Raw genomic sequence first — 27,513 nt, forward strand, 5'->3', positions numbered from 1 at the left:
ATTCTTTTGGGCTAGGTCTGCACTTCTTCATATCGACAAATACCATGTGGCAAAGATAATACTTGTGCTAGAAGACGAACGCAGGTGAGCTAGTTAGCAAGCATTCTGATATACATTATTCGAGGGTGCAAAGTCACATCCCTTTGGAGGGCTTCGTTGACGTGGGATCGAGCCCTGGAATACGGGCTCTCTCACTAATACAGGAGCCCGCGCCTGTTCATAAGGGAATCCGCGTAGCGAACCGGAGTCTGTCTCGCCCCTGCACTCGATCCTGCTGTTTCGACGACATCAAGGCCTGCGACGCTAGTCCTTTTCTATTTTGTTTTGAGCACAATCTCGCCGCATTAAGCGTTTGGTTTCTCGGGCTAATTCACAGCCTCATTATTTGTCATTTGTGATATTTTGGCGAAGGTGCGGGTATTGTATTCTACGAACGTGAAGCGTATTCCTCCGAAGATACGCCGGTAAAGTGATGTGCGTATCACCGGAAGGCTACACGTTGCCGAAGATACAGAGCCAGTCAGAAGGTACAGCACCAACCACCTTCCAGCATTTCAGGGTGACCGTGCTCGCAGGTCTGAAATGGCAGAGCTGCCTCTTAAACGTAGATGATGTCGTCGTATTTTTGCGAGATTTTGACAAACACCTGAGACGACTTCGTGCCATGCTTCGAGCCATCAAGACCGCCGGCCTTTCACTCAAGACAACAAAGTGTCGATTCACCTATGATGAACTAAGCTCTTTGGCGACGTCGTGAACAACAAAGGTATTCTCCTTGACCCCGTGAAAACCCGCGCTGTAGCTGCAATTAAGCCACCGTTTGACAAGAAGGCCGTGAGATTTCTCGAACTTGGTCCCTATCACGGTCGGTTTGTTCCGGAATTCGCCAAGCTATTCGCACCACTGAAGCACCTCACGAAGAACGTCGTAAAGTCTGTGTGGACAGAAGAACACCAGTGGTCATTCGATGAGCTCAAACAAAGTCTCCAGACGCCCCCAATTATTGGCCATTTCCACCAGTTCGCTGAAGCAGAGATGCACATGGGCGCCAGCAGCCCCGGGCATGGCGCGGTACTCGTTGAAAGGCAGGACCAGGCAGAGCGATTCATCGCAAAAGCAAGTCGGACGTTGGTTATCACGGAGGGAAACTACTAAACGGCTCAGGTGCCTTGCTGTCGTCTGCAATATAACAAAGCTTCGCCCATATTTGTATGGAAGTCCTTTTCGCGTGGTCACGGAACACCACTCGCTCTGCTGGCTCGCGAATCTGAAGGACCCCTCCGGACGCCTCTCCCGGCGAAGCCTACGACTGCAGGAATTCGACATGACCGAGGTGTACAAGTCCGGCCAGAAGCACAATGATGCCGCCTGCCTGTAAGAAGCCCCCGTCGAGGCCGGTCCTACCAGCACCGAAGACGAATACGAGAAAAGTTTTCTTGGCGCTCTAGATGTCAGCAACGTGGCTAGACTCCAACGAGCGACCATGAACTACGAGCGCTCATCGAGCACCTAGAGGAACAAACGAGTACGATTCTCCGTGCTTTCTTACGAATCCTGCCTGTCTTCTTCATACAACAATGGGTGCTGTACAAAGAGAGCTTAGTCAACAAAAACACAGCGCGGCTGTTGGTTATTTCTATCAGCCTTCGAGAAGAAATATTTCAAGCCTGCCATGACGACCCGACGTCTGGTCACATTGGCTGCAGCAGAAAGCTCGCTAGGAATCGGGAAAAATACTACTGGTCGAGGCTACCGAATTCAGTTCAGCTCTGCGCTCAGTCATGCCATGAGTGTCAGGGGCGCAAGGAACCAGCGACGAGGCCGTCAGGACTTCTACATCCGATTGCTCCCCCGTCCACGCCGTTCCAGCAGATAATCGCAAGGTGACCAGGATGCTTGACGCCATGCTACATCACGATCCAGTCAGCAATGTATGTGACGATACCCAATTGGTTGCGCAACGAGCAGAAGTCCGAAGCTTGCCCGAGTCCGGCTCAACGTTCAGCAACGTGTCGACGCTGGCCGCTAGAGCCTTAGTCTTCGGGACGTTCCCTTCCAGCCCGGATACCCGGTGCGAGTGTGGACATTAAAAAGACGTCGTGGTCTCATCGATAAACTTTGAAAGCGCTACTTTGGACCATACAGGTCTTTCGACGCCTGAAAGATCTCAACTGCGAAGTGGTGCCCGACAAAACGCACTCATCATCGCGACGCCGACCGCGACCCGAGGTGGTTCACGCCGTTCGATTCAAACAATTCTACGCCCGATAGGACACTGTCTCTTTAATATATAGTTCTGTTAATTGCTTTGTTTCGTTTTGTGTTGCGTCGGTGTGATGCATTTTTAAGGTGGAGAGTAAAGGTACTGGGGCAGCTGGCCAAGTAGGCAGCGCGCCCGTGGCCGCGCGGTTATATCCCCGCAGGGGCAACTCGGCTTGCAGGTGTCTGGTGAGCGTCGCCACCAACATTCCAAAGAAAACGTGAAATACAAAAAAAAAAGAAGAAGAAAAGAGCCCAGCGGTTATTGTGTTTCGCTTTCACGCAAAGTGCCGAAGTTCGATGCCTGGCTGCAGACGCACATCTTTGTTGTTTCTGTAAATGTCGCGTTCTCAGAAATTCGAAACCCCTGTAGCTTCTTCAAACTTAAAATGTTGTACGGCCTAACCTTTTAGGCCAATTGTTCCAGAAGCCCACACGTGTACATAAAGGGCTCCGCGTGGCGAGCCGGAGTAGTCTCGCTCCAGCGCTCAATTCTGCTGTTTCGCCGACATCGACGCCTGTGACGCGAACCTTCTTCTATTTTGTTTTGGGCACAAGTTCGCCCACGTTTTGTTTCTCCAGTTATTATCTGCTTCATATTTTGTCATTCGTGACAACATTCAACACACAAAATCGTACTGAGACGGAGCTCGAGCAATGATTTTGATTTACGTGTGCCTGAAAAAAAAGAACATCACTGCATGTTCATTTTATTATATGGTAGTTATTTTTCTTCTCCCTGGAATCCAGCAAGACACGGTGACGAGGGCCCAGGTAGCCAGCCACAGCCAGGGTATCCCAGACTAAGGATGCCCTCCACCGGGCGGGTGCCCTAACATCTGCACCTGATGCTCGCTAAATAATGTTTTGTTCATCATCATCGTCTACATGTTGATCCCCCGCCCGCACTTTAATCTCCGCTTCTACATCCGGCTCTCTCCCTCTGCGCTTTCCGTAGATTTCGCCAGCTGCAGCAGATAGGTTGTCGACCACTTGTTTAAATCAAGCAGAACATAACCTTGTTGCTAGAACGTACATTCGCTCTTGCTATTACTATGCCTACTCAACTTCATAGCGAAAAAGCTATCAAACCTTAAGTTCGTTAACTGGGTAAATTTTCCGTATTGACAATCGCTTGTCTTCCATGTGACAAACGTTCGCGTCTTTTTTCAAACCTTAGCTTCGACATTGTCTGGATTTGGTTACGTTGGGGCACAGTATGTGGAGGTGCTTTGAGAAAATTGATATCAAAATAAGGCAGGGGTCTGCGAATATTCGAGTTTTTATTGAAATCAAAGTATGATTAACCGAATAATTCGTTTCGACTTTGTAATTCTTTGTATTGGAAATTCCAAATAATTCAAATCATAAATATCTGTGTTGCTGGGTCAAAATTTATTGGTTTATTCATGCTTTTCATATTGTAAAATATTCCTCACAGGCAAGTTTAAATTATAGGTCAAGCCTGCGTTCAGAAGCCTCTAGAACTCTAATAAAACTTATTGTATCCTACTTGCATGATTTGAAATGAGAAGCCTTATAAAAATTTGCGATCATACACTTATAAAAGGATAAGGGAAACACATTAGAAATAATATTTATTCTGTCTAGTGTTATAACGCAGACATATGAATCAATGGTAAAAATACCCTATTGAAAATTCCATCAAGATACGTAATTTGGGACGCTGACTGCCAGTCAGCAGCCTTGATGGACCGTGATGGACCATCAGACGTCATCTGATGGTGCATCAGATGACGTTTGACGGCCACTGCCAAGGGAATTTCATCAACAAGGGCAGCATTTATATAAGTGTAAAGCTATACGCACTCATAAATATCGCCAAATGCCTCGATAAAACAAAATGTCCGAGAAACAAAAAAGAAAAAAAGAAAAAAAAAGCAGGACCACCGCGGAATCGAACCCGCGATCACTTCCGTAGAAATGGGACATCTTAACCCCTTTGCTATGCCACCGCTTTGCAAGCTCGATTTGACAATTCGTTTTATACGAGGTGCCTCGGTTGCAAATGCAGTTAAGCCGTCAGCATGTTATGCAAAGCACTCGTACATCACTCGCCGTACTTCAGTTCTACTCACCTGCCATGTAGAGTACTTTCGCGTCGTAGAACGATCCTTTTGTTCGCGCGTCTCCGGCCCAGTAGACCTGGTACACCTTGTCGTCTTCAACTACACCGCTAAAGTCCCTTACATCGTCGGAACTTACTACAGGCTGGGTCTTGTCGAGTAGAAAGAAATTCTACTAAAACATAAGACATTGTAGAGCCCGGGCAGAATCAACAAGTTGGAGCAAGCGGGCAAACAAAGCGAGTCGAGAGCGATCGTTCATGAAAGCTCGGCGAAGCCTCTATGGGCGATGCGAAGTGTCGTGTTCGGCGCTTCGGCGAGCTTCTGATCAAGGTTGTCGGTCGGTTGCGTGTCATATCTCTAACGTCAGCGGTTTTATGGGCTCACGTCCCGAAATCGTTTTCTCGTGCATAGATTACTTTTCGTATTCATAGATTTGACGAAATAGTGGTATCCGAACGAACTTTACGTCCCTTGACCGTACGTCTGTCTGCACGTCAAAGCTTTCTGACGTACAGTCAGAGACAATCGATGTACACTCAGAATCACCACCTAGACATCCTAATGGCATTTCGCGGCGGCCGACTGCCACCAGGAAACCATCAGAAAGCCGACAAGCGGGGTCTGACTGGAGTTTGACTGTCGGTCAGAGTAACTTGTTGGCCAATCAGACATGCTTGACGTACAGTCAGGCACAGTCAGCGGTCCACTAGAAAACATTGACTGCCAATCAGGGTTACACTGATGGATTTTTCCTTCGGGTAGATATCTCAGAATATGTCTTATGAGGAATAGTCTCATATTGAGAGCACTCTCATATTGGGCATATGTGAAACAATATTTTCAGGTATGTTTTATAGACGAAAATGCATGTTCACAGAACGTGTGTCCCTTGAGAGAGGCAGCTACCCGAAGGAAAAATCCATCAATGTAACCCTGTTTGGCAGTCAATGTTTTCTAGTGGACCGCTGACTGTGCCTGACTGTACGTCAAGCATGTCTCATTGGCCAACAAGTTACTCTGACCGACAGTCAAACTCCAGTCAGACCCCGCTAGTCGGCTTTCTGATGGTTTCCTGGTGGCAGTCGGCCGCCGCGAAATGCCATCAGGATGTCTTGGTGGTGATTCTGACTGTACATCGATTGTCTCTGACTGTACGTCAGAAAGCTTTGACGTGCAGACAGACGTACGGTCAAAGGACGTAAAGTTCGTTCGGATACCAGTATGTCGTCAAATCTATGAATACGAAAAGTAATCTAGGCACGAGAAAACGATTTTGGGACGTGAGCCCATAAAACCGCTGACGTTAGAGATATGACACGCAACCGACCGACAACCTTGATCAGAAGCCCACCGAAGCGCTAAACACGACACTTCGCACTTCGCTTCGCCCATAGAGGCTTCGCCGAGCTTACATGAACGATCGCTCTCGACTCGTTTTGTTTGCCCGCTCGCTCCAACCTGTCGATCCTGCCCGGGCTGTACAATGGCTTATGTTTTAGTAGAATTTCTACTCGACAAGACCCAGCCTGTTGTGAGTTCCGACGATGTAAGGGACTTTAGCGTTGTGGTTGAAGACGACAGGGTGTACCAGGTCTACTGGGCCGGTGATGCGCGAACAAAAGGATCGTTCTACGACGCGAAAGTACTCTACATGGCAGGTGAGTAGAACTGAAGTACGGCGAGTGATGTACGAGTGCTTTGCATAACATGCTGACGGCTTAACTGCATTTGCAGCCAAAGCATTTCGTATAAAACGAATAGTCAAATCGAGTTTCTCTAGCGGTGGCGTTGCATAGCGGATTCCACTTCCGGGCGCCGAGGCGAACGGACGTGATAATCATGAGCTCCGGCGGAGCGGTGAAAGCGGCCGCGTCAGGCCGTGGTACGTCTGGTTTTGAAAACGCTGACGAATATAAGATTTTCCTGCCCCAACTGCCCACCGGTTATGTTGTCACCAACGCGGTCTTTTTGCACTGCGACGTAAAAGGACGGCCCTATCGCATTCAAGACTTCCGCCTGGAACTTCAACGGCTGGACTTGCTGAAGGACTTGGCCTCCGCTGGGCCACATCAGATGAATCACGTGTGGCTACTGAGGATGCAGTCACCTGCTGCCAAGCAAAGGTTAGTGGAGGCGCAAGAGCTGAAGATCAAGGGGGGGCGGTGCCTCGTCATCGACCCGGCGAATACAGCTGTGGAGCTTAAGCTACACTGGGTCCCGTACGACGTGCCAAACGGCCGCGTGAAGAAGGAGCTGGAGCGCTACGGCGAGGTGTCCGAGGTAGCGAGGGATTTTTTCCGGGAGAAGGGGTTCGAGGCTGTCGAGTCCAACACCCGCAGTGTACGCCTGACCCTCAAGGAAGGCTACACGTAGACAGCCTCCCCCACGAGATGCGCCTGGAAGGTTGTAAGGTCCTGGTCGTGGTGCCTGGCCGTGCTCCGCTCTGTCTTCGGTGCCGTCGTACGGGCCACATTCGCCGAGACTGCCGCGTCCCCCGCTGCTCTGACTGCCACCGCTACGGCCACGACGCAGCAGACTGTGTCAAGACCTACGCCTCGATAGCCCGGGACCGCAAGTTGGACGACAACTCTGAATACCTAATGGATGGCGTCGAGGCGGAGGAAGCCGTGGGAGGGTTACCTCCAACCGCCCTGCAACCGGCGGAACAGTGTGAAATGTCTGCAACCAAGGACGACGGTAACCCTGATATAACGTCTCCAGAGAGAAACTCCGAGGCCACGACGGAGGGGCCAGCCACCCCCGGCGCAGCGGCCACGAAACACCTACCCGAGGAGCAAGCACGTCTCGAAGGTGGACCTTCGGCTGCATCGAGCGGCCTTCCCATCGTTGAGAATAACGACGCAGCAGTGGTCGACGGGCAGGACAACGCCATGGACTTCACTCAGACAGTCAAGCGTCCGAGGGAACCTGTGGCTGCGCCAGCTAGCACCTGCGGACCGAACCCCTACACGGTGCCTGTGCCAGGGTCTAAGAAGTCGAAGGTCGCGGTGAAGCCGCGTGTCCCGCCGGACGATCGTCGTCGAAAAGACTCCCTGTGAGTGTATGGCTTTTCCGTCTGTACGTGTCTCTAGCGCTGTGCTTTACCCGAGTTCTTTTACTTCTGTACGCGTGACTTCTCCTTTTTTTTTCCGCTCTTACCTCGCTCTTTGTCTGCCCCCCCCCCTTTTTTTTATTAACCGTTCATGAACCTTGAGCAATCTTTACGTGTAGGCACTTTAAACGTGCGCGGCTTATGTGCCAGGCGTCGCCAATACCAGGTGAACCGTTTGTTTATTGAGAAGGACCTGGACATAGTCGCGGTTCAGGAAACGAAAATGGAAAGCGAGGCTCAGACGGAGAGCATGGTACGGCTTTTTGAAGCGAGGTATGACGTGTGCGTCAGCCACGCTAAGGGGACGGCGGGGGGGTGTCTTTTATTTTTAAAGAAGTCAATGGCGACCGTAGAGCAAGTCATTAGCTGTGATGCGGGGCGCTTTGTTTTGTGCGATTTTTTTGTTTCAAATGTCAAGTTTCGCGTGCTTTGCATTTACGCCCCTACGAAAGCAGATGAACGGTTTGTTTTTTTCGAGTTCATCGAACAGTATCTGCTATCGGACCGTATCGTTATTTTGTTAGGGGATTTTAACTGTGTTTGTGCAGCGGAAGACAGATCGAACAGTATGCGGTTCAGGGATAACAGTACAGATTTCTTAAATGGCATGGTCGATCGTTGTGATTTGGAAGATGTTGCACTTTGCGCGTCGAGTGGGAGAGAGGTGCAGTATACGCATTTTCAAAACGCCAGTCATGCGCGCTTGGATCGTGCGTACGTTTCGCTCGACCTTGTTAGAGCGTGTAGGCAGTATGCGGTCGACCACGTCTCTTTCAGTGACCATGCTCTTGTTTCTTTTAAAATTTGTTCCCCTAAAGAGGCTCCGAAGAAGTTCGTGTGGGGTTTATGGAAGTTTAATGCCAAGCTTCTTAAGGGCGATTGTTTTTCTAAGGCAGTGCGCCAAAAGCTGGAGGAGTTGGCAAGCGCGAAAGGGGAGGCGTTCGGCGTTAAATGGGAATTATTTAAACAGGAAACGAAGATGGCAGCTATCGAACGCTCCAGTTCCTTGAAGCACGATGAAGAAAAAGAAACGCGTAATTTAAACGAACTTCTTCAGAACTTGGTCCAGGAAGAACGCCTTTCGCCTGGTATCTTTTTCAACGAGATTACTAGTATCAAGAAACGCCTCGAGGTTCTTGATACCGAACGGTATAGGGGGGCTATGGTACGTGCGCGGTTCAAGCGGTTATCGTGCGGTGAGATACCCACGAAAAGGGCGATAGGGGTGGAAAAGACTTACGCCAGTAAGAATGACATCGGCGAGATTTTGTATCAAGGGGTTCTGTCAGGCGATAAAAAAGTAATCGAACGGGCTTTTGTCGACTACCATAAAAACCTTTTCAGCTACCGCGCGCCCAAAAAGGATGAGTTTGAAGCCTATTATTTACCGTTAATGCCGCGCCTTTCGGATGAATTGCAGGAAAAGTTGGAACAGCCCATTATGTTATGGGAAGTTGAAAAGGCGATCGACAATTTGCAGATCGGAAAAGCGCCAGGACCGGACGGTTTGGGCGCCGAGTTTTACAAAGAGTTTAAAGAACAACTTGCCCCTTTTTTGCACTGCGTCTTTCGTGAAGCGTACAGACTTAATGTTTTGCCTCCATCGTTTTTATGCACGCACACCATTTTCATACCGAAGAGTGACGACCCTATAAAACTTCGTTTCGTTGGTTCGTACCGCCCGATCACACTAACGAACGTTGATTATAAAATTCTGATGAAGGTCTTAGCGGAACGTTTGCAAAGCGTTATAGGAGTTATCGTCGGCCCACACCAGACGTGTGGAATAAGAGGGAGAAGCATAGTTACAAACATACATGTCGCCCGCAGTATTTTGGAGTGCTGCGACGCTATGGTGCGAAGGGTTGCTATGTTACAGGTAGATTTAGAAAAAGCCTTCGACCGCGTGTCGCACGAAATTCTTTTTTCACTTTTAAGCTATGTTAATTTAGGCTCTGTTCTGTGTAATGGCGTGCGCATGGCGTACACAAATTCTGCGACTAGACTGGTGGTAAACAAGTCTGTCAGCGAGCGCATTCGGCTTTTTTCTTCAGTGCGACAAGGCTGTCCACTTTCGCCTTTGCTGTTTTGTATTTTTCTTGAGCCGTTTTGTTTAAGTATTATTCGGAGTGAGTTCATCCGGGGGTTTCAGTTACAAGCTATTGAAGTGCGTATTTTGTCGTACGCGGACGATGTGGCGATTTTTTGTGTGGACAAAGAAAGTGTCATCAAAGCCATAGAGCTGTCGGAAATGTTTTGTGACAATACATGTAGTTCTGTTAATTGGGAAAAGTGTTTGGGGTTGTGGCATGGCAATTGGCCTTCAACGCCGGTTGTCTTTGAACGTGTTGTATGGACCGAATCGCCGCCTCGCTATCTTGGGGTTCCCCTCGAGTACTACCGCACCAACGACGAGTATTGGCGCGGTCAAGTTGAAGCTTTACGCGAAAAGGCGACCAAGTTGAAAGGTGGGGGGTTATCAATCTTCGCTCGCGCAGCTGTCTGCAATGCGTTTCTTGCAGCCAAAGTGTGGTACATCTTGCAGGTGCTGCACTGCTCGCGAATCAACGTACAACGTATGCACCGTGTCTTTGCAGTTTTTATTTGGTGCTCTGTATGGGAGCGTACGAGCCGCACTAATCTTTTTCGTAGCCTCAAAGCCGGTGGTCTCGGCCTGTCTCATTTGTTTGTGAGGCAGTTGGTCAGCAGATTTATTTTTCTCCGCGACCAAAAAGACCCTTTTTTGCGAGCCATCATTCAAGTTCGGCTAAGCAGAGCGATTCCTAGTTTTGTTGTTTCATCGAGCGAGGACTTCAGTGCCTGTGTGCGGGGTTTTTTGAAAGAAGTTGTGGGGGCGTATTGTTTTTTAGTCACTCGTTTCTCGCTTGAATACTTGTCCGAAGTGTCACGTAAACGACTAACGACAGATTTGATTGATGTACTTTTTCCCATTCCCATGTATCGTTTTTTGTATAGTGCAGGCCCAGGGCAGGACGTGTTAAAACGTGTCAAAAGAATGCTGGTGCCCCCGAACGTGAAAACCTTCTTTTTCAAGCTGCACAGTCAGACGCTTCCAGTCAAAGCCTGGTTGGTCGAAAAAGGCCTGCCAGTTGCATGGTCTGACAACTGCATCCTTTGCAAAAAGCAAGAGACCGTTGAACACGTCTTTCTAGACTGTTGGGACGCTGTCTTCTTTTGGGATGTCCTCCAAAGGACCCTCAAGAAAGACCTCCCATTAACGCCACATGGCATACGCTACTTAGCTGTAGAAGATGAAAATGGTGTTCCTTTCGACATGCTCCTGCTGCTCGGCCTGCTCAGCATATGGCGATGCCGCATGGCTGTGCGACACGCAGATGTTGATGTGCGTCCTGTTTATAAATACTATGTAGAGCACATGTGCTTCTTGAAGGAAATGTTCAAACCACTGCAACCACCCCCAGAGTGGTTGCCTCTTCTTGATGGGCTCTCTGCCCTCAAGCACTTTTAACAGTTCCCGACGTCAGCCAAGTTGGCTGAGGTCTCTTAGTGTCTTATGTGCGTGTGCATGTTCAACTTGTGCGTTTGACCTACATCATGCAATAAAGAAGAAAAAAAAGGTGGCGTTGCATAGCGGTTAAGGTGTCCGATTTGTACGCATGTGGTCGCGGGTTCGATGCGCGGTGGTGCTGCTTTTTTTTTTCTCGAACATTTTGTTTTATTGAGGCATTTGGCGATATTTATGAGTGCGTATAGCTTTACTCTTATATAAATGCTGCCCTTGTTGATGAAATTCCCTTGGCAGTGGCAGTCAGACGTCATCTGATGGACCATCAGATGACGTCTGATGGTCCATCACGTTCCACCAACGCTGCTGACTGGCAGTCAGTGTCCCAAATTACGTAGCTTGATGGAATTTTCAATAGGGTAATCATGCATGCACTCAACAAAAACACGTAACCACGTACGTCGTCATTTTGAATTAAACAATCTTGAGTTCCCTGCCGTCATCTCTGTGCGCCTAAACCTACTTGCTGTCCTTCCCTCCATAATATAAGAGTTTATTGTCAAAGTACAAATAGCAGCGATGAGTGAACCGGCCTCTTTCACTAATCTGTCGGTCCCCGCAGCGTCGAGGAGCTATACTTCGCTCCACGTTACATCCGGCCGCAGTGGGTGCTACGAACCATCAGATCCAATCGAAGGCCGTGGGAGGTTGCCGTGACCTTTGAGAGGAAGCGCCGTGACCAACGACATAAAGGGGCTTAGAGCGATAAACCGGTTCACAACCCTATTGAAAAAAAAACAGCTTAAGCTAGTTCCAGCTTCAAGCTGGGTTATTGCTCCAGCCTGCCCAGTTTGGCAGGCTGGTCATGCTGGTCCCAGCATCGAGCTTGGTTATTGCTCCAGCATGCCCAGTTTGGCGTGCTGGTCATGCTGGTTAATCTGGTCCCAGCTTCAAGCTGGGTTATTGCCTCAGCATGCCCAGTTTGGCATGCTGGTCATGTTGGTGGACTTCCCAACCAGTTTAAATTAATACACAAGGTAAACAAGCCAAGTTCTTCAGAAAAGCCAACTCGGCATCCAATTTATTATTTTTGTACTTGAGGCCTGCTCTAAAGAGCTCAGATGCTACACATCCTCGGCGCTGACACAGTGCCTTTCCGACACACAGACAGTATAGTTTGTGGTGCAAAAGAAACAATTTTACTAAAACTAGATTGCTTATCTCTAAACACGGAAAATACTTGCAACACGCTCAAAACAGTCAAGAACAATAATAATACTAGTCGGATGAGAGAAGCGAACCTGGGTCCCGCCAGTGAGGGGGGCGAAGCGGCCTGTTGCGTAGTCGGCAAAGGCGTGGAAATCCTGTGGCTCGGATTGCATTGGCGATACTCCTCGGCACCACCGTTATTCACAAGCACGCACACATTCGAAGAAACGAAACGACGACTCTGTCGCGGCGTCGAACTTGTTTCCGCGCTGAACAGACTGCCGCTCGCAGTCTCCTCAAATCCCGCTTTTCTTGCACCGCCGTTCAAGTATTCTCCAAACATCGCGCACACAGCCGTCCCTTGGAAAATCTGCCCAAGATAGCCAAATGTTTCTCAAATTTTCCGTTCCTGCCACTTTCTCACTCTCCCTTTTCTCGCACACAAAGGAAGCTCCCAGCGCGCCTGAAGCGCCCGGTAGTCTACCGAGAGCGTGAGTACAAAGAAAAGGACGTGGCCTCGTTCCCGCCTCAGCCCACCTTGGCGGGCCCGCTCCCAGCAATGCCAGTTCGACAAACTCTAGCTGACCTTGGTGTGCTCGCTCCCAGCAAGACCAGCATGACTAGCTCGAACCACCTTGGGCCAGATTCAGAACCAGCTAGAACCAGCTTGTCAAGCTTGAACCAGCTTCAGTACTAGCTCAAACCAGCTTAAGTACCAGCTTGCCCATATGCAGTGCCGGCTCGAACCAGCTCTACCAGCTCGAACCAGCTTGACAAGCTTGATCCAGCTTCAGTACCAGCACAAACCAGCTCAAATACCAGCTTGCCCACCTGCAGTGCCAGATTGAACCAGCTTAATCAGCTAGAACCAGCTTAAAAAACCAGCAAAACCAGCTTGACCAGCTTGATTTTCTTTCTGGTTTATTTAATAGAAAAGGCAAAAGGAACCCCCTTGGCTGCCGCCATGTTGTACAAGTTTTGACTACTCCACACGTGACCGTAAACAGTCCTGATCCTTTTACGTAAAACTGATCCGAGATTTTTTTTTGTGATGGCTGTGAAAACATAAAAAAAAACTTTTTTTAAAAATATTGTTAGCCCCAGAAATCAGTGTCTAGCTCCAATAAAAACCCCAAATACAGCACCGCGGCTGACGACACCCAGTGGACGATTTGCGAGTGTTGTGTTGTCCTTCGTCCTTTCCGCAGTCTCATGGGCTTGTATAAAATTATGTTAAACATTCACCAGCTCGTTTGCGCCATGAGTGTCAACGGCGGCAGAAACCACCAACCACATCGGCAGGGCCTTTTAGGCGTATTGCACCGACATTTGCCTCATTCCAGTAAATTGGAATGAATTTACATGGAGCGTTGCCCCACCGAAGCAAGGAAACAGATGAATAATCGTCGCGACAAACTATCTCACGCGGTACGCACAAACGAAAGCCTTTCCTTCAGGTACTGCTTTTGAAGTCACCAAGGCTTTCATCGAGTCCCTCGTCCTCCGGCACCGCGCTCCCGAAGATCTGATGACAGATCGCGGATCATCGTTCATGGCACAGCTGACCCAAGAAATCCTTCGGCTCAGTCACATTAGCCACCGTTGTGCCACTACGTATTACCCACTGACCAACGGGCTGACGATGCGGCCCAACAGGAAAATTACCGACATGATCTCTATGCACGTGGACGTAGAGCACAAGACGTGGGACGAAGGTTTCCCTACGTCGCGTTCGCCTACAACACGGCGGTTCAAGAGACAACTGGATTTACACCTTTCCAGCTGGTACATGGTCGGAAGGTCACGACCATGCTCGACGGGATGCTGTCCCGTGAGCCAGCTGCCGATGAGAGCGACGGGCATACAAAGTCTACCAGCTCGCCAGGCTCCTGATTAAAGAACCACAACGTGTAGCCGCTGACCGTTACATCCTTCGTCGTTGGGACATCCACTTCCAGCCCGGAGACAGAATCTGGGTGTGGACGCCCGTAGGTCGCCGCGGCCTCAGTGAGAAGCTGTTAAAACGGTACTTTGGATCATACAAGGTACTCCGTCGCCTTGGGGAGGTGAACAACGAGGTGATGCCCTACGGAACAAGAAGAGCACCACGCCGCCCACCACGACCTGATGCCGTCCACGTCGTGCGCCTCGAGCCGTACTACGCACGATAAGAGTGTGAACTCTGATCCCGAGCAACACTTGGTAGGACTGTGTTTTGCCAGTCTCCGTATTTTTCTATTATGTTACTTGCCTTGCTTCGTTTTTTTCCCTTTGACGTGGCATCGAGGCGATGCTCGTTTTAAAGGGGAGAAGAGTGCCACACGCGTCGGCGAGCGAGTGCGTCCCTGACGGAGTGATTAAGGTGCTTGACTTTTGCGCGGAGCCGCAGGGCTTGATTCCTGAGATTTCTAAGAACATTAAAATGGACGAATAAATAACAGACGCGTATCTTTTATTTATTCTTTCAGTTTAATGTTCTGGTAAATTAGAGAACTATGTTGCTTGTTCCGGGTCCGAATGTTCTAGTCAACGAACCTTCTACGCTGATTGTTCCAGAAGCACGCGGTAGTCAGTCTCGCCCAAAGTTTGATTCTGCTGTTTCGCCGCCATCAACGCCTGCGACGGTAGCCCTTTTCTATTTTGTTTTGAAAACAATAGTTCCCTCATTAAACATTTAGTCTGCTTCAGTTTTCTTCACTTCATGAATTGTCATTGGTGGAAATATTGCCGAACACTGACTGCTAAGTGGCGCAAGGCGTCGCCCGACTCAAACGGTTCGTATTCGCCCGTTTATGCTGCACGTCGTGTATCCATACGCCGATGGGTGGGCACAGCCTTGAGCTGTGTCTTAACTTCGCCGTAAAAATCTGGTAATTTAAAGCGTTTTTAGGCGTGCTTGCGTTTCAGCGTTATATGTGCGCTGTGGAAAAGCAAACACATAGCGCTTTTTAATGAGATAGCATTATTAAGCCACTCGTCGCAAGATTTCGCCTACGCGTGTCGCCCCTAATGTAGTCAATTTTCTGCTGCATTTAGCGAAAAATCGACTTCACATCTCTACCGAAAAACCCAGTATAACTTTTCGATATCTGGATTACAGAACTAGAACACTATCTGGATTCTATCTGGATTTCGTTTTTGTCTGAAATTATTCCTTTGTCTGCAATCTGGGTTTCAGGTTTTCGGAAACACTTCCAGTTAGATTCCCAGTTTCATAATCCACATAGTGAAAAGTTATACTGGGTTTTTGGTAGGGTTCCCCAATAAATTAAGCGGAATCAAGTTCATCGCTAAATTTAGCGGAATATTGACCTCACGTGTCCTATGCACTAATTCATGCTCCCTGCTAGAATTGGTAGAATCATGTTATTCCCCGAATGTAGCGGAATATTAACTTCAGGTGATCTACGCACCAACTCCTGTTCCCTTATAAATTTAGCGGAATTAGGTTCCCCTCTTAATTTAGCGAAAAATTGACTTTACGGGACCTATGCACCAATTCGGAGTCTCCACTAACTTTTGCGAAATCAGGTGCGCCACTATACCTGGCTGAAAATTGACTTCCCGTGGCCCATGCATCAAGTCAGGTTCCTCATGTAAATTTAGCAGAACATTGACCGATTCACCCTACTGATTAAACCAGCGAAAAAATCGTGCTGGTCTTGCTGAAAATTAGGCTGGTCAAGCTGATTAGGCTGGTAACTTAGCGCAGTAAAGCTTTTAATTTAGCTGGCCATACTGGTTCAGCTGGGAGTGAAGCTGGTGAAGCTGGTAGTCATGGTGGTGAAGCTGGAAGTCAAACTGGTGAAGCTGGAAGTCAACTCGGCGAATTCGGTAAACAAGATGGTGAAGCTGGAGTGCAGCTGGTCAAACTATTAATCCTGGTTGCCAATCTGGTTTTGGTGGAACTGCTCGCGCCAAGGTCGGCTTGCGCTGTTCGAACTGGCCGTGCTGGGAGCACGCGCGCCAAGTTCTGCTTCGGCTGGGACGACGCCACTTCCTGTGCTTTATTCTCTCGTGCTCTGCGAGCTGCGTCTGTGTGCGAGGAAAGAGAGAGAGAGAAAGTGGTAGGAACGAATAATTTGAGACACGTTTGACTCGCTCGTACCGATTTCCGAGGGGACGGCAGTGAGTGCGTAGTAGGGAGACTACTTGGATTGCGGTGCGAGCAAGACGGAGTTTGAGGTGGCAGCAAGCGGCAGTCTGTTGAGCGCGGGAAGAGGTCGGACGTACCAACTGAGGCACCGCTTCGTGTCTTTGAACGTCTGTGCGCTCATGGGGTAGAGTACGTGGTGCCGCGGAGTATGACCAATGCCATCAAAGTTTACGCATTTCCACACCTCTGCCGAATAAGCAAGAGGCCGCTTGGCCCCGATTACTGGCGGGAACCAGGTTCGCTTCTCTCATCCGTGTAGTATTTTCCATTATTATTGTCTGGTGTTGGCGTGTGTCTTCTATTTTCCGTGTTGAGAGATAAACAAGCTTGTTTTCATAATCTTGTATTGCACCGAGAACCCCCGTCTATGCGTCGGTTAGTACAGTGTCAGCGCCGTGGATGTGTAGCATCTGAGCTCGTGGAGCAGGCCGCGAGTACGAAAATAATAAATTGGATGCCGAGTTTGCTTTCCTGGTGAATTTGGCTTGTTTTTCCTGTGTATTAGTTTAAGCTGGTAAAACTAGGGGGAAAGTCTACCAGCTTAACCATCATGAACAGTTTCACCAGCATGACCAACAAGCCAAACTTATCATTCTTTGACAAGAACCCAGCTGAGAGCTGATACTCGGGGCCTGACCAGGCTGGTGGAAGCTGATAAAACCTGTTTTACTACTGACGTCTAACCTCTGGTTAGCTCAGTTGGTAGCACGTTCCACTAGAAATAGAGAGGTCCCGGGTTCGATACTCGGACCAGGCCGATTTTTTCAGTCTCGCACCGGTCACATAGCAGTGCTTAGAGATTTGTGTTTGTCCTCTGTCCCTCTTGTTCCCCTTCTCCGGGAATTATTTTCGTCATTCTTGTCCAGCCCGTTTTGCACCTTTGCATTCACTTGAATTATAACTATTCGTGAATTCTAGCCAGGCTATCTGCATCTTAATCACCTTTTTTGTGCGTCCGCTTTTTGCGAACGACTAGGAAATGGGAGTGAACAGTTTTTTTGTTTTCCTGTTTTGCCACAACAGGACACATTATATCTAAAACTCAAATGTTTATTACAAAAAAAGTGTAGCTAACGTAGGTAGAAATTTCTTGCTTGAGGAGGGAGCGAAACTTATGAGTGGGGCTCAGCTTTCTGCCCTTCGCTGCCCATGCCCCAGCGGACGTCTATCAGAGTACGCTGGAGTACACTACTGCCGGTCTCTTCTCTGCATCTTGAACTGCATCAAGAAAGGTACGCGTACGCAAACGCGCTTTAACATTGCCTAGTTTTAACCGAAGCTTTAATTAATTGTTTTTGGGAGTCTACCTGGTGTCTTTATTTTCTGATAACTTATACTTATATCAAACTTTTATTATCGTGCTTCTCAACGACCCAACCAAGGCTCGACCTGTCCAAGCCAAAGAAAGAACATTGAATCCAAACTTTATACAATATTTGTTAAATAAATAACAATAGAGGAAATTCGCCAAGCAAATGTTATTATGTGCCACTCTCCTTTCTTACCGCGCGCATGCGCGGTTCAGAAGGTGAGCAGCTCACTGCATGCGCCGCAGTCTTCAGAATGTGTTTCGTCTTGTGAACATTGTGAGTAAATTTTAGTGTTCGTGTTAAATTGAAAGTCAAATTTGGGGGTTTTACGTGCCAAACCAAACGACGGGCATCTGGCACGCCCCAGCGGAGGACTAAGGATTAATTTGGACCACCTGTGGATCTTTTGACGTGCAACCGAAAGCTCGGTTACACGGCGTCTTCTCCGCAATAAGGCTGCGTCAGATTGCGGGCACCTCGGCCGGGATTCGAACCCGCCACTGTTAAATTGAACATTTCACTTTTGGTTACAATTCAACACTGCTCGATTTCAACTTAGTTCAAATTAACCTTTCGACTTTTTGCACACCTCTAGAACAAAGCATGAGAAAGGAATTTGTGAAGGAAGAATATTTTTTATACTAATGCAACGGAGCATTTTCAGGTCATTTTTTATTTTCTAGGTCGCAACAGTCTCGTACTATGCTCTCATCACCTTGAGCAAAAGCTGAGGCTGAGAGTAAGCGTCGGTTATCAACGTGAAAAAACTGTTTCAACCGACATACTGGATGGTAAAACTCGGACCTCAAAGCCCCATCTCCAAACTCAAGAAACGTCTACGTAATCTGTCCACACAGAGCCTGATCTCTTTACGTACAACTGGCTTTTAACTCGAAATATGGAGACTAAGTTATCTTAAAATTAAAAATAGAAAAAAGAAGGGGAGGGGGGGGGGATGGATTTATGAAAAATAATTATGCTTGCAATTATTATTTTGCTTCCAAACGTAATCCGTTTACTCTCGCGATTACTACATTTGAAACTTTATCAAATCATTACGAAACTGTATCACAACGTAATATCGATTTCAAAAACTTTGACTACTGGTAATGAATATCGTACAGACCCGCACGTCACCAAATTGGAATATTTGATCTTGAGAGACAATCAGTGGGAGCTACTTCTGACCATGGACTTCCAACAAGAACATCAAATATGATGTCCAGCGTATACTAACGTGCTATCATCACGCATTTGGGGTATTTGTGGTTTCGGGTAATTTTTTAAAAATTGATATAAATTTCTCGGTTAGCTCAGAAGTTAATCGTTCAAAACACGCAATTGCTTCTCAAATTGCATACCTGAATGCGCTAATTTCCTTGCTGCTATTGAAGACTGTAGACCACATGATGGACGGCACGCCCTCCTCACTATGGTCCCGGTAGGCCCAGAGGCCGCCCAGGCTGGAAGACATCTCGTAGACGATTGGCTGGAAGCCCTCGTCAAGCATCTGCCGGACAGATAGGATGCCGCTCGGTCCGCCTCCCACGATGCAAACCCTCAGAGGGCTGTCCTTATCGCCACGTGGGCGCATGGTGCTTGCGTGACTGGTAATTCGGTCGATGCCGTTCGATCGAAAAACTGCTCAAGGAGACCTACCTAAAAAGGACACGGGGGGGGGGGGGGGGGGGCGGGGGGGGGGTTAAAGCAATAAGGAGCTCCCCCTAAAAATCAGCCTCTACACAAATTCATTTTTCTTAAAAAATATGGCGTTGAAGCTCGGTTGTCGTATAGGTCTCGCGACGTTATATGACATCGATTTTCTCCTATATTTAGAGGGGAAAGTCAAGTGGAATATAAGTCACGGGATGGGAGATTTGCCTGTGTATTTAGCGGGAAAACCGTACACTCTTAGGTACGTCACGTAACATCATTTTCTCAGCGAGATTTCTCCTAAATTGCATGGACGAACGGAAAGGACGGACAGTATTATTTTTTTATTCGGAGAAGTTTCGTTAAATAGTATTCCTTGATTTGATAAATATCCCCGTGGGCCATCCTGGCATTTAACACGACAGGAGAGCAAGGGGCGGGGGAAGGGGGGGGGGGGACAAAATAACAAAAATGGCTTGCGTTTGGTGTTCAACTTGTCAAAATAAACACCAGAGTGGCCCATCACTACCTTTGATCATTTCCCAAAGGTTGGGTTGAGTGCATAGCATATTCTTTCACATTTTTTACTTTGATTCAGCAAATTCGTCCTTAGATATTCATTCGGCAAATGTATTATCTACATAGAAAGCATCTGCGCAAAAGAAATTACATCATAATGAAAAAAAAAATATGATCTGTTTTTAAACGTTAGGCGCATTGACAAAGCTTGCCTGTGGAATAATTCAGTTGATGTAATCGCCCTGCCGACTTAAGATGTAGGTTTAATTACTTCCGAAAAACACGCTAAAACAATTGATAACATTGAGGACGATTTAATATCTTCGACATGAGACCGATAAAGAGAAGCGAATAAAACAAGGCAACTGTTCATTATATGATTATTACTATGTGGCGCGCCCTTTGGAAATTAAAGAAAAGAACACAAAAATATCCTTTTTTTTAAATATTGATGTAATCTTTAATGGCGAATAAATTGTGCCTTTACAAAAGGCTTATTCGATTCACTGAGTAAAGATTGCAACAGCACATCCAACTACGAATACCTCGAGTTATTTTTGAAGTTTCTAATACCTCCACCCGCCCACTAAATAACGAATTTTTTTTTATGTTTTTTTTTTAGATTAACACACATAAATTGTGTATTTCTTTGTTATGTGGCTGTCATATATCAGTTATCGATTGGGGAGGCAGAACGAAGCAACATAAACTCAAATTGTTTGTGAGCGTAAATATAAGAAGTAGTATTTAAGCCACAATACGGATTACTCAAATACTATGTCATTACTTGCGTGACATACTTATATAATATAGTAAACTGGAAGTATATAAATAATAAACTAACAGTGCGTAGCAATCACTTCGGTCGTCTAGAATTTAGTTTATGATATGTATTTAAGCGAGAAAACCCCAATCAAACCAAAAACGAAGTCGCGACACGGAGTGTTTCTTAGTTTTATATAAAAAAGACAGCTGAAAAGCGGCAATGAAAGTTGTCGACCACCGAAAACTAAGCTTACCAAATGAAAGCTGCGTTGCGTGCAAACAGCTTTCCCTCCCTAGCAGGACGGCTGAATCGCACGTTAGAAACAACTGGTGTCAGGCGTCACATGACCGTATGTTCCGCTCAACGTTATCGATCTTATTAACTACATGTGCACAGTGCACCTGGCGCTCATATTACAATAGTGCTAGTAAACAACTTTTATTTCCATCTCGACCTTTCTTCCTCCGTCTTTCTCTCTCTTTTTAAAACTTTGCGGTTGCATTAAAAAGCACAAAACCACTTTCTGTGATACTGTAAAACCCTTTATTTTCGCGGCCCGCATTTATTTATTTATTTGCAATACCCTCAGGGGCGTGAGGTGTTAGAGAGGGAATGGGTATTACAATGATTGTGGAAATACTTCGCAAATAGTGGTGGAGCCCTTGATGGCGGCAATGCCGCCGGGTAGGCCATTCCAGTCCGCCAAGTAGGGGCGAATAATCGACTTTACGCAATAGGCAGAGACGAAACATTTTCCGTCGGGTAGTAAGTAGGGGAAGCGAAAGATCCGATTTTATTCATGAAACACCACGAAAACGTGAGTGGTCAGATTGAATGAACCTGGCAGTACAGTTTCGGGAAGCCTCACTACTGTCTCTTAGTGAAGAAAGCTGAGGGTGCCGAATGGAGGATGCATACCCTAATTTCGATCGCACTAAGGAAATTTAAAGGAGTCGTTTTAGGTTACTTGGGACAGGTCAGAAGTTCCTACGGAGGTAACCTAGGCTTCGGTTAGCAGCAGACACCACTGAAGTAATGTGACTGTCCCGAGAGAGGATTTTAGCTAAAAGAACACCAATATACTTGTACGCGTCAGTTTGTTGGTAGAGGAACAGTATTGAGAGTAAGAGGAGAACACATTTGGAAGGTGGAACGAGAGAAGCGCATGTGTTTACATTTGTTAGCATTAAAGGAGATTTGTGAGTTACTGCACCATTTATTAATAGATTCAAGGTCATTTTGTAGCGCTGCAGAATCACAGCGAGATATTATTTTATAATAAACAACACAGCCATCGGCAAATAAGCGCATTGTTGAAGATTCCCGATGTGGAAGATCGTTGATGGGAGTAAGGACGAGTAGTGGAGCAAGCACTGTTCCTTGGGACACACCTGAGGTAACAGGGGCCAATACAGATGAAGAGTCATTAGCATAAACAAAGTGCTTTCGTTGTGAAAGGAATCATTTAATCCATTAGAGTACGGTGGTGTCAAAGTTTAACGACGAAAATTTTAGTAGCAGTTGGTTATGCGGTACTTTGGCAAAAACTTTAGCGAACTCAAGAAATACAGCATCGGTTGGAAAACCGGAGTCGAGGTTAGAAAAACGTCATGGGTTAAGAAGAGAAGCTGTCTTTCAAAAGAGAAGTTTCTTTTGAAAGACAGCTTCCCGTGGACATACCCGTGGACATACCCGTGGACATACCCGTGGACATACCCGTGGACATACGCCAATATCTTTCCCGATCTAGTAAACCTGTACTGTCAACTATGCGGCGAGCCTGCCACCTTAGACCACATAATCTGGGACTGCGCGAAGGATCCGCCTCCGGCAGATCTAGTTTCATCTCCCTCACTTGAGCAATGGGAAGCTGTGCTGACCAGCCCGGACCTGGACGTCCAGTCCCGGGCCTTGGCAAGAGCGCAAGAGGTCGCCGACAGACTTCAACTGCCGACCATGTGGAGCAGCTGAAGGAACCGAAGAAGGTCACCATCTTACTGACAAATAAAGTTTTTTCTCTCTCTCTTTCTTCTACGGTAGCTGTGCTGTGCGTTGTTAAAAAAAGAAATGGAATCGAGGTATATGAATAGATTCTTATAGATTCTTATGGTACAGTATTTTTGAAGGCACAGAAGTTAGAGAGACAGGCCTACAGTTTAAGGGAGATAATTTATTACCGCTCTTTGACCGCACTTACCTTTCCGATTATCCAACCGTCAGGAATAAGGACTGCTGAAAAAGGTTGGTTAATAGACTCGACGAACACACTGTGCGCTGCAGTATTTTAGAGTTGATGTCGTCGATGCCGCAGGATGAAGACACTTTCACGGACACAGTAATTTTAACAATACCGTCAAAGTCAACACACATTGGATTCACAAAAGGGAGGTTTTAAGCAATGGTTGTTAACAACGCTAAAGGACTTGGGATGGTGTTCTCAGCAGAGAACATATCATTTAAAACTGAGGTACACTGACTCGCCTCTTTTTTGTTTTTTAAATCATCTTCAAGGTTAAGTAGGGAGCGTGGAGTATGGTTAACAACTTGTCAAAATTGGCGAGGATTATTGAGTCGCAGGAATGGATGAGTTTCCTGGTAGAAAATACGTTTCCGCTCCACAAGCTTGAGGTTCAACTCATTTGCGCCTTCACTATACCTGTCCCAAGATGCAGTTGTGTTTTTCATTTTTGGCTGTCCGAAAACGGTGTTTCTTCTTATTGTTGAGTATTTTCAGCGAGCGTGAGTACTAGGGTTCAGAAGATCGGGAAGTTATGGTTGTGCTTGGGACATGTATTTCAATAATTTATAATAATTTGTTCTTAAATTTACACCAGTTTTTGTTTCCAACCCTGCGATCAAACATATCTAAGGCTGAGAAGCATTTTGAGGGGTCCATATATAGCCTTATTGTTTTAAAGGGACAATGAAGACAATTTTATTTAATTTTTTAAGTGGTGTTTTTATGCTTCTTGGGAACATAGCATGCTGGCCAATTTTTTGTAGACAATTGTGACGCGTATTTCTGTGCCTACGAAAGAAGTAAAGAAACCGAAACTGAACAATCTCCATTCTCGTTTCTGGGCCTCCGAAAACGGAGGTGACGTAGGGAGTGTCGTCAAGTGTGAATAGTCGGTATCGGTAGTATTTAGGAGATCGAGACTCTTGTTACCGCGGTGGGTTATAGCAGCGCGCTGGCGCGGTCGTTTCGTCGAATCTGTCAACATAGACGGCGATGCCGCTCTCGCGAGCGAGTTCGAGCTTCCGTTCAGTAACCCAACACAAACGAAACGGGAGTACGTGTGTGGCGGCCTCCGCCATCACCCGAGGGAGACCGCCCAGCCGATAACGAGCGGCCCGCATGCCGAAGTGCCCATAGTTGCTCGGTGGCCGTTTCGCGTCCAGCGTAGCAAAGAAAAAAACAATCATGCTGCTTTATTTACGGTTTAGTAATCACTTCCGGTCCGATTTATACTTTTCATGGCTATTCAAGCGGAAATTAGAACAGTATTCCTAAAAACCGAGAATTAAAACGGGACCGAGGGCGCGTCTCTCGTTTCAACCAATCGCTGAGGCGTCTCTTGTGACGTCGCGCTTCTTGGCCTCGCACCGGTCACGTGAGCTCCGCTTCTCCTGGCTTCTCCCGCAACTCTCGGGGCGTCGCTCCAGTCGATTCCGGTACGATCATTACCGCGACTGTTTAATTGATTTGCGCGGCATACAAACGCCGGTTTCGGCTGAAATTTGGGCAACGTGGCCTGAGACGTGCCTGGAACCCAGTTCAATCGCCAAAAAGATTCCCGAAATTGCCTTCATTGTCCCTTTAACAAGTCTGACACCTGCAAGCACTTCAAGTGATTGTGATCACTAACGCCTTCAAATCCAGACAGCGAGGAGATACACTCAGCTTGATTCGTTCATACGAAGTCTAATATTTTTAAGCGCATGTCATTTACAAGAGTGGGAAAGGAAACCACCTGAGACAGATTAAAATCTAAACAAAGTTTAAGGAACACACGACAGTCACTGGTACCATGTATACAATCTTGACCGGACTAATCACACTTAATATAGAGGGAAATCAAAATTGCCAACTAAAAGAACAGGATGGTCAGGAAGCTGCACACATAAAGCGGACTGTTCGTCATGCAAACGAGGCACAGAATTAGATAACGCATCGGGTGGCCTGTAACAGGCGCCAAGCAAGACTGATTTAAAACCGCATTTCATTACGATCCAGATTGCGTCGATAGTGCTGGCGATAAGGAGAAGAAAACTTTAGATACTTTCATGCGCACATATTAAAACACCACCCCACGATGGTCGCATCGATCTCACCTAAATATGATAAAGTTAGGGTGATTCGGCAAAATTTCATTGCTGTCTATACCGGGATAAAGCCAAGTCTCGGAGATTAGTACACATTTAGCATCACAGGAGGAAGTAAGAGAACAAACGTCCTCTCGTTTAGGCATTAGGTTGTGCTCATCACGTATAAAACAGGACTTGGGGAACTAACAACGGCAACAACACTAATTGAAAAGCTAACATCGGCAAAGATTCGGCTCCCACTCCATGTACGGTCCTATGGTACGTTGACGATTATTTTATCTTTCTTGGCGCCGAGAACAGCAATTTTCCAACCACTGTAGCCGGCGTTCTATAAACTTTTAAAAACTGCTTGGAACCATTGGAAATTACTCATAAGCTTCCGGAAGAAAGATAAATCTGATTCCTAAACATCAGGCTCAATTTCCACCACACTCATATATGCTGGAAATATGAGCCAAGGGGTAAAAAGCAATTCTTCCGTTCAGTTCGGCACATTATAAGCTGGTAAAACGAGGAATTTTAAAATTATGTCTAAACAACTCTCTTCAAAAATCCTGCGAGCACTCTATTTCAGTAAGCTTTGATGCGCAAATTTCAAGACGAACAACCACCGGATATTCCACCTCGTTATTAACATCGATTGCAGAGAATCTTGAGAACAAAAAATAAGGGGACATCTGTCACACCAAGAGCCAGAGATGGAACCACGAGACCTGTCGTTCTTCCCTACTTCCACAGGTTCTCCCATGCCATCAAGAAAATCGCTAACAAGATCATCATCAACGTCGTCTTCTCTGCACCCACTAAGCTTGCCAACATGCGCAAACAAGTCAACTAGCCTAATTCCCACCGAACAGTAAGCTGTACCAAACAACATCAGAACAGCTTTATCGAGTGCGCCGAGGAAGTGGTGTACTCATTTCCCATTTCGTGCGGGAAAGTGTACATAGGGCAGATCGGACGATGCCTTAAAGATAGGTTCCATGAACACAAAAAACCACAGCACGAGAGCTAATTCTGGCCATCTAGGCATACACTGCCGTGATTGTGGGTGCGACGTTCTCCTGTCATCGTGTACAATTTTAGGTAGGAATGGTAACCAATTAACTAAAAAAAATATCGAAGCCGAACAATTCGCCAGGAATTATAAAAACTGTATTAGTACACCATCTTTACACCTGGCAGAAAAATAGAAAAAAAATGTTAGGTGTCTAGGAGATCGGTGCGCGTGATTTGGGAAATTCTGTAGTGCAAGAGGTAGAAGAAGAGAAAGTATATATCAAAGCAAGTTGTAAGTCAGCGCGGTTTGTTTGAATTTCACTTTATTTTAAGTGTATAAGGAGTGAGTGTTATTTGCCCTAGTGCGCTGTAGTGTGTGTGAAAATAACTATGGGAGAGCATTTATTACGGAATCCGAAAGTGCGTTGTTGCTGAAGGTCTTAGTGCCCATGCCCGATTTGTGAAACCGAAGTTTAAAGAGGTGAAGCGAAAGGAAAGGAAAATTAGCAGAATTCACCCCGTCAACTCGCCGCCAGAAAAAGTGGTCATGTGTGTTGATCATATCAAGCGCTTGGGGGTTGGCAAAGCACAGGACACGCGCCGAGTTCCAGATATTGTTATGGTTCGGGTATTGCCATTGCAGCGACTGGACACTGTCACTACCCGTATGCTTGTCGACCTACTGATTATCACGAGCACAAATCGAGCGCTCACGCAATGCTCAAGTACAATCTATAAGCCGCGTTTAAATACGTTAACTGGGCGACATTCGGACCGCCAAGCTATGTCATCAAATTTTACGAACGAGAGATTGCAAAAAAGACGCTCGTTTTTATCCTTGAAATTACACCGCAACTAAGAGGTTTCTTAGTCAATGGCGTTGACTATGATTATTCTCGGGTTCCACTGGTGCCTGTAAACTCGTGTAAAGTGAAAAAAAAAAAAACTCTCCAATTGAATATCGTTGCACCGCCCCTTTAACATCATATGTGGCAGCCGACCTACAACAACCTCTGCATCAAATATAAATGTGGCTGAGTACTTTGCCACACAAGACCTTCGAGACCACAGTTGACGTTAACTCATTTTGCACTACATACGGAGACTGGAGGGGGGGTTGGGAAGAGGGGTGGAAAGGGGAGGGGGCAAGAAAGGTCGCAGCGACTGCATCCAGTCCGCACTCCACGCCAATGCGCGATTTGCCTCATCGGTTTCGTTTTTCGTCAGCCTCGTGCCGAGTTTACTTTTTCTACCCATACTTAGTTCTCCATACTGTTGCGAAGTCACTTTTTTCTAGATTTTTGGTACATCAGTGGAGGCTGCATCAGCATCCGGCTGACTGAAGGCTCCAGCTGCTGTTTTCAAATTGTCAGTAACTTTTTTTTTCTTATTTCGTGCTTTTCCTTGTGGTGTGTCATTACTGTATTGAATACATCTAGAGTAAATGAGATGACGACCCATTAAAAAAAAAAGTTTAATTAAACTGAAAATAAGTTACGTTCCATAATCAGGGATGTACAAATATACATAACCAAAAAAGGTTTCAACAGATGGCACGATTTCCTGTGTTGTCTGCATTGTTTGGTTGGCCCGTAGATTGAACAGAAATGAATTCACCCTATTC

At 46.7% G+C, this 27,513-nt stretch overlaps 1 protein-coding gene across 1 annotated transcript in view; it reads right to left on the reverse strand.

The window, feature by feature from the left end:
* The window catches only part of LOC8053686 (flavin-containing monooxygenase 5-like), a 101,013-nt gene extending 81,796 nt beyond the window's left edge, over positions 1-19,217 (reverse strand). Inside the window, exon 1 of the mRNA XM_040210635.1 lies at positions 18,985-19,217. Coding sequence (XP_040066569.1) covers positions 18,985-19,217 — 233 coding nt within the window. The remainder of the gene's footprint in view (positions 1-18,984) is intronic.
* Positions 19,218-27,513: the final 8,296 nt, after the last annotated feature.

This window comes from Ixodes scapularis, unplaced genomic scaffold (genome assembly GCF_016920785.2).
Source record: "Ixodes scapularis isolate PalLabHiFi unplaced genomic scaffold, ASM1692078v2 PGA_scaffold7__128_contigs__length_106722199, whole genome shotgun sequence".
NCBI lineage: Eukaryota > Metazoa > Arthropoda > Arachnida > Ixodida > Ixodidae > Ixodes > Ixodes scapularis.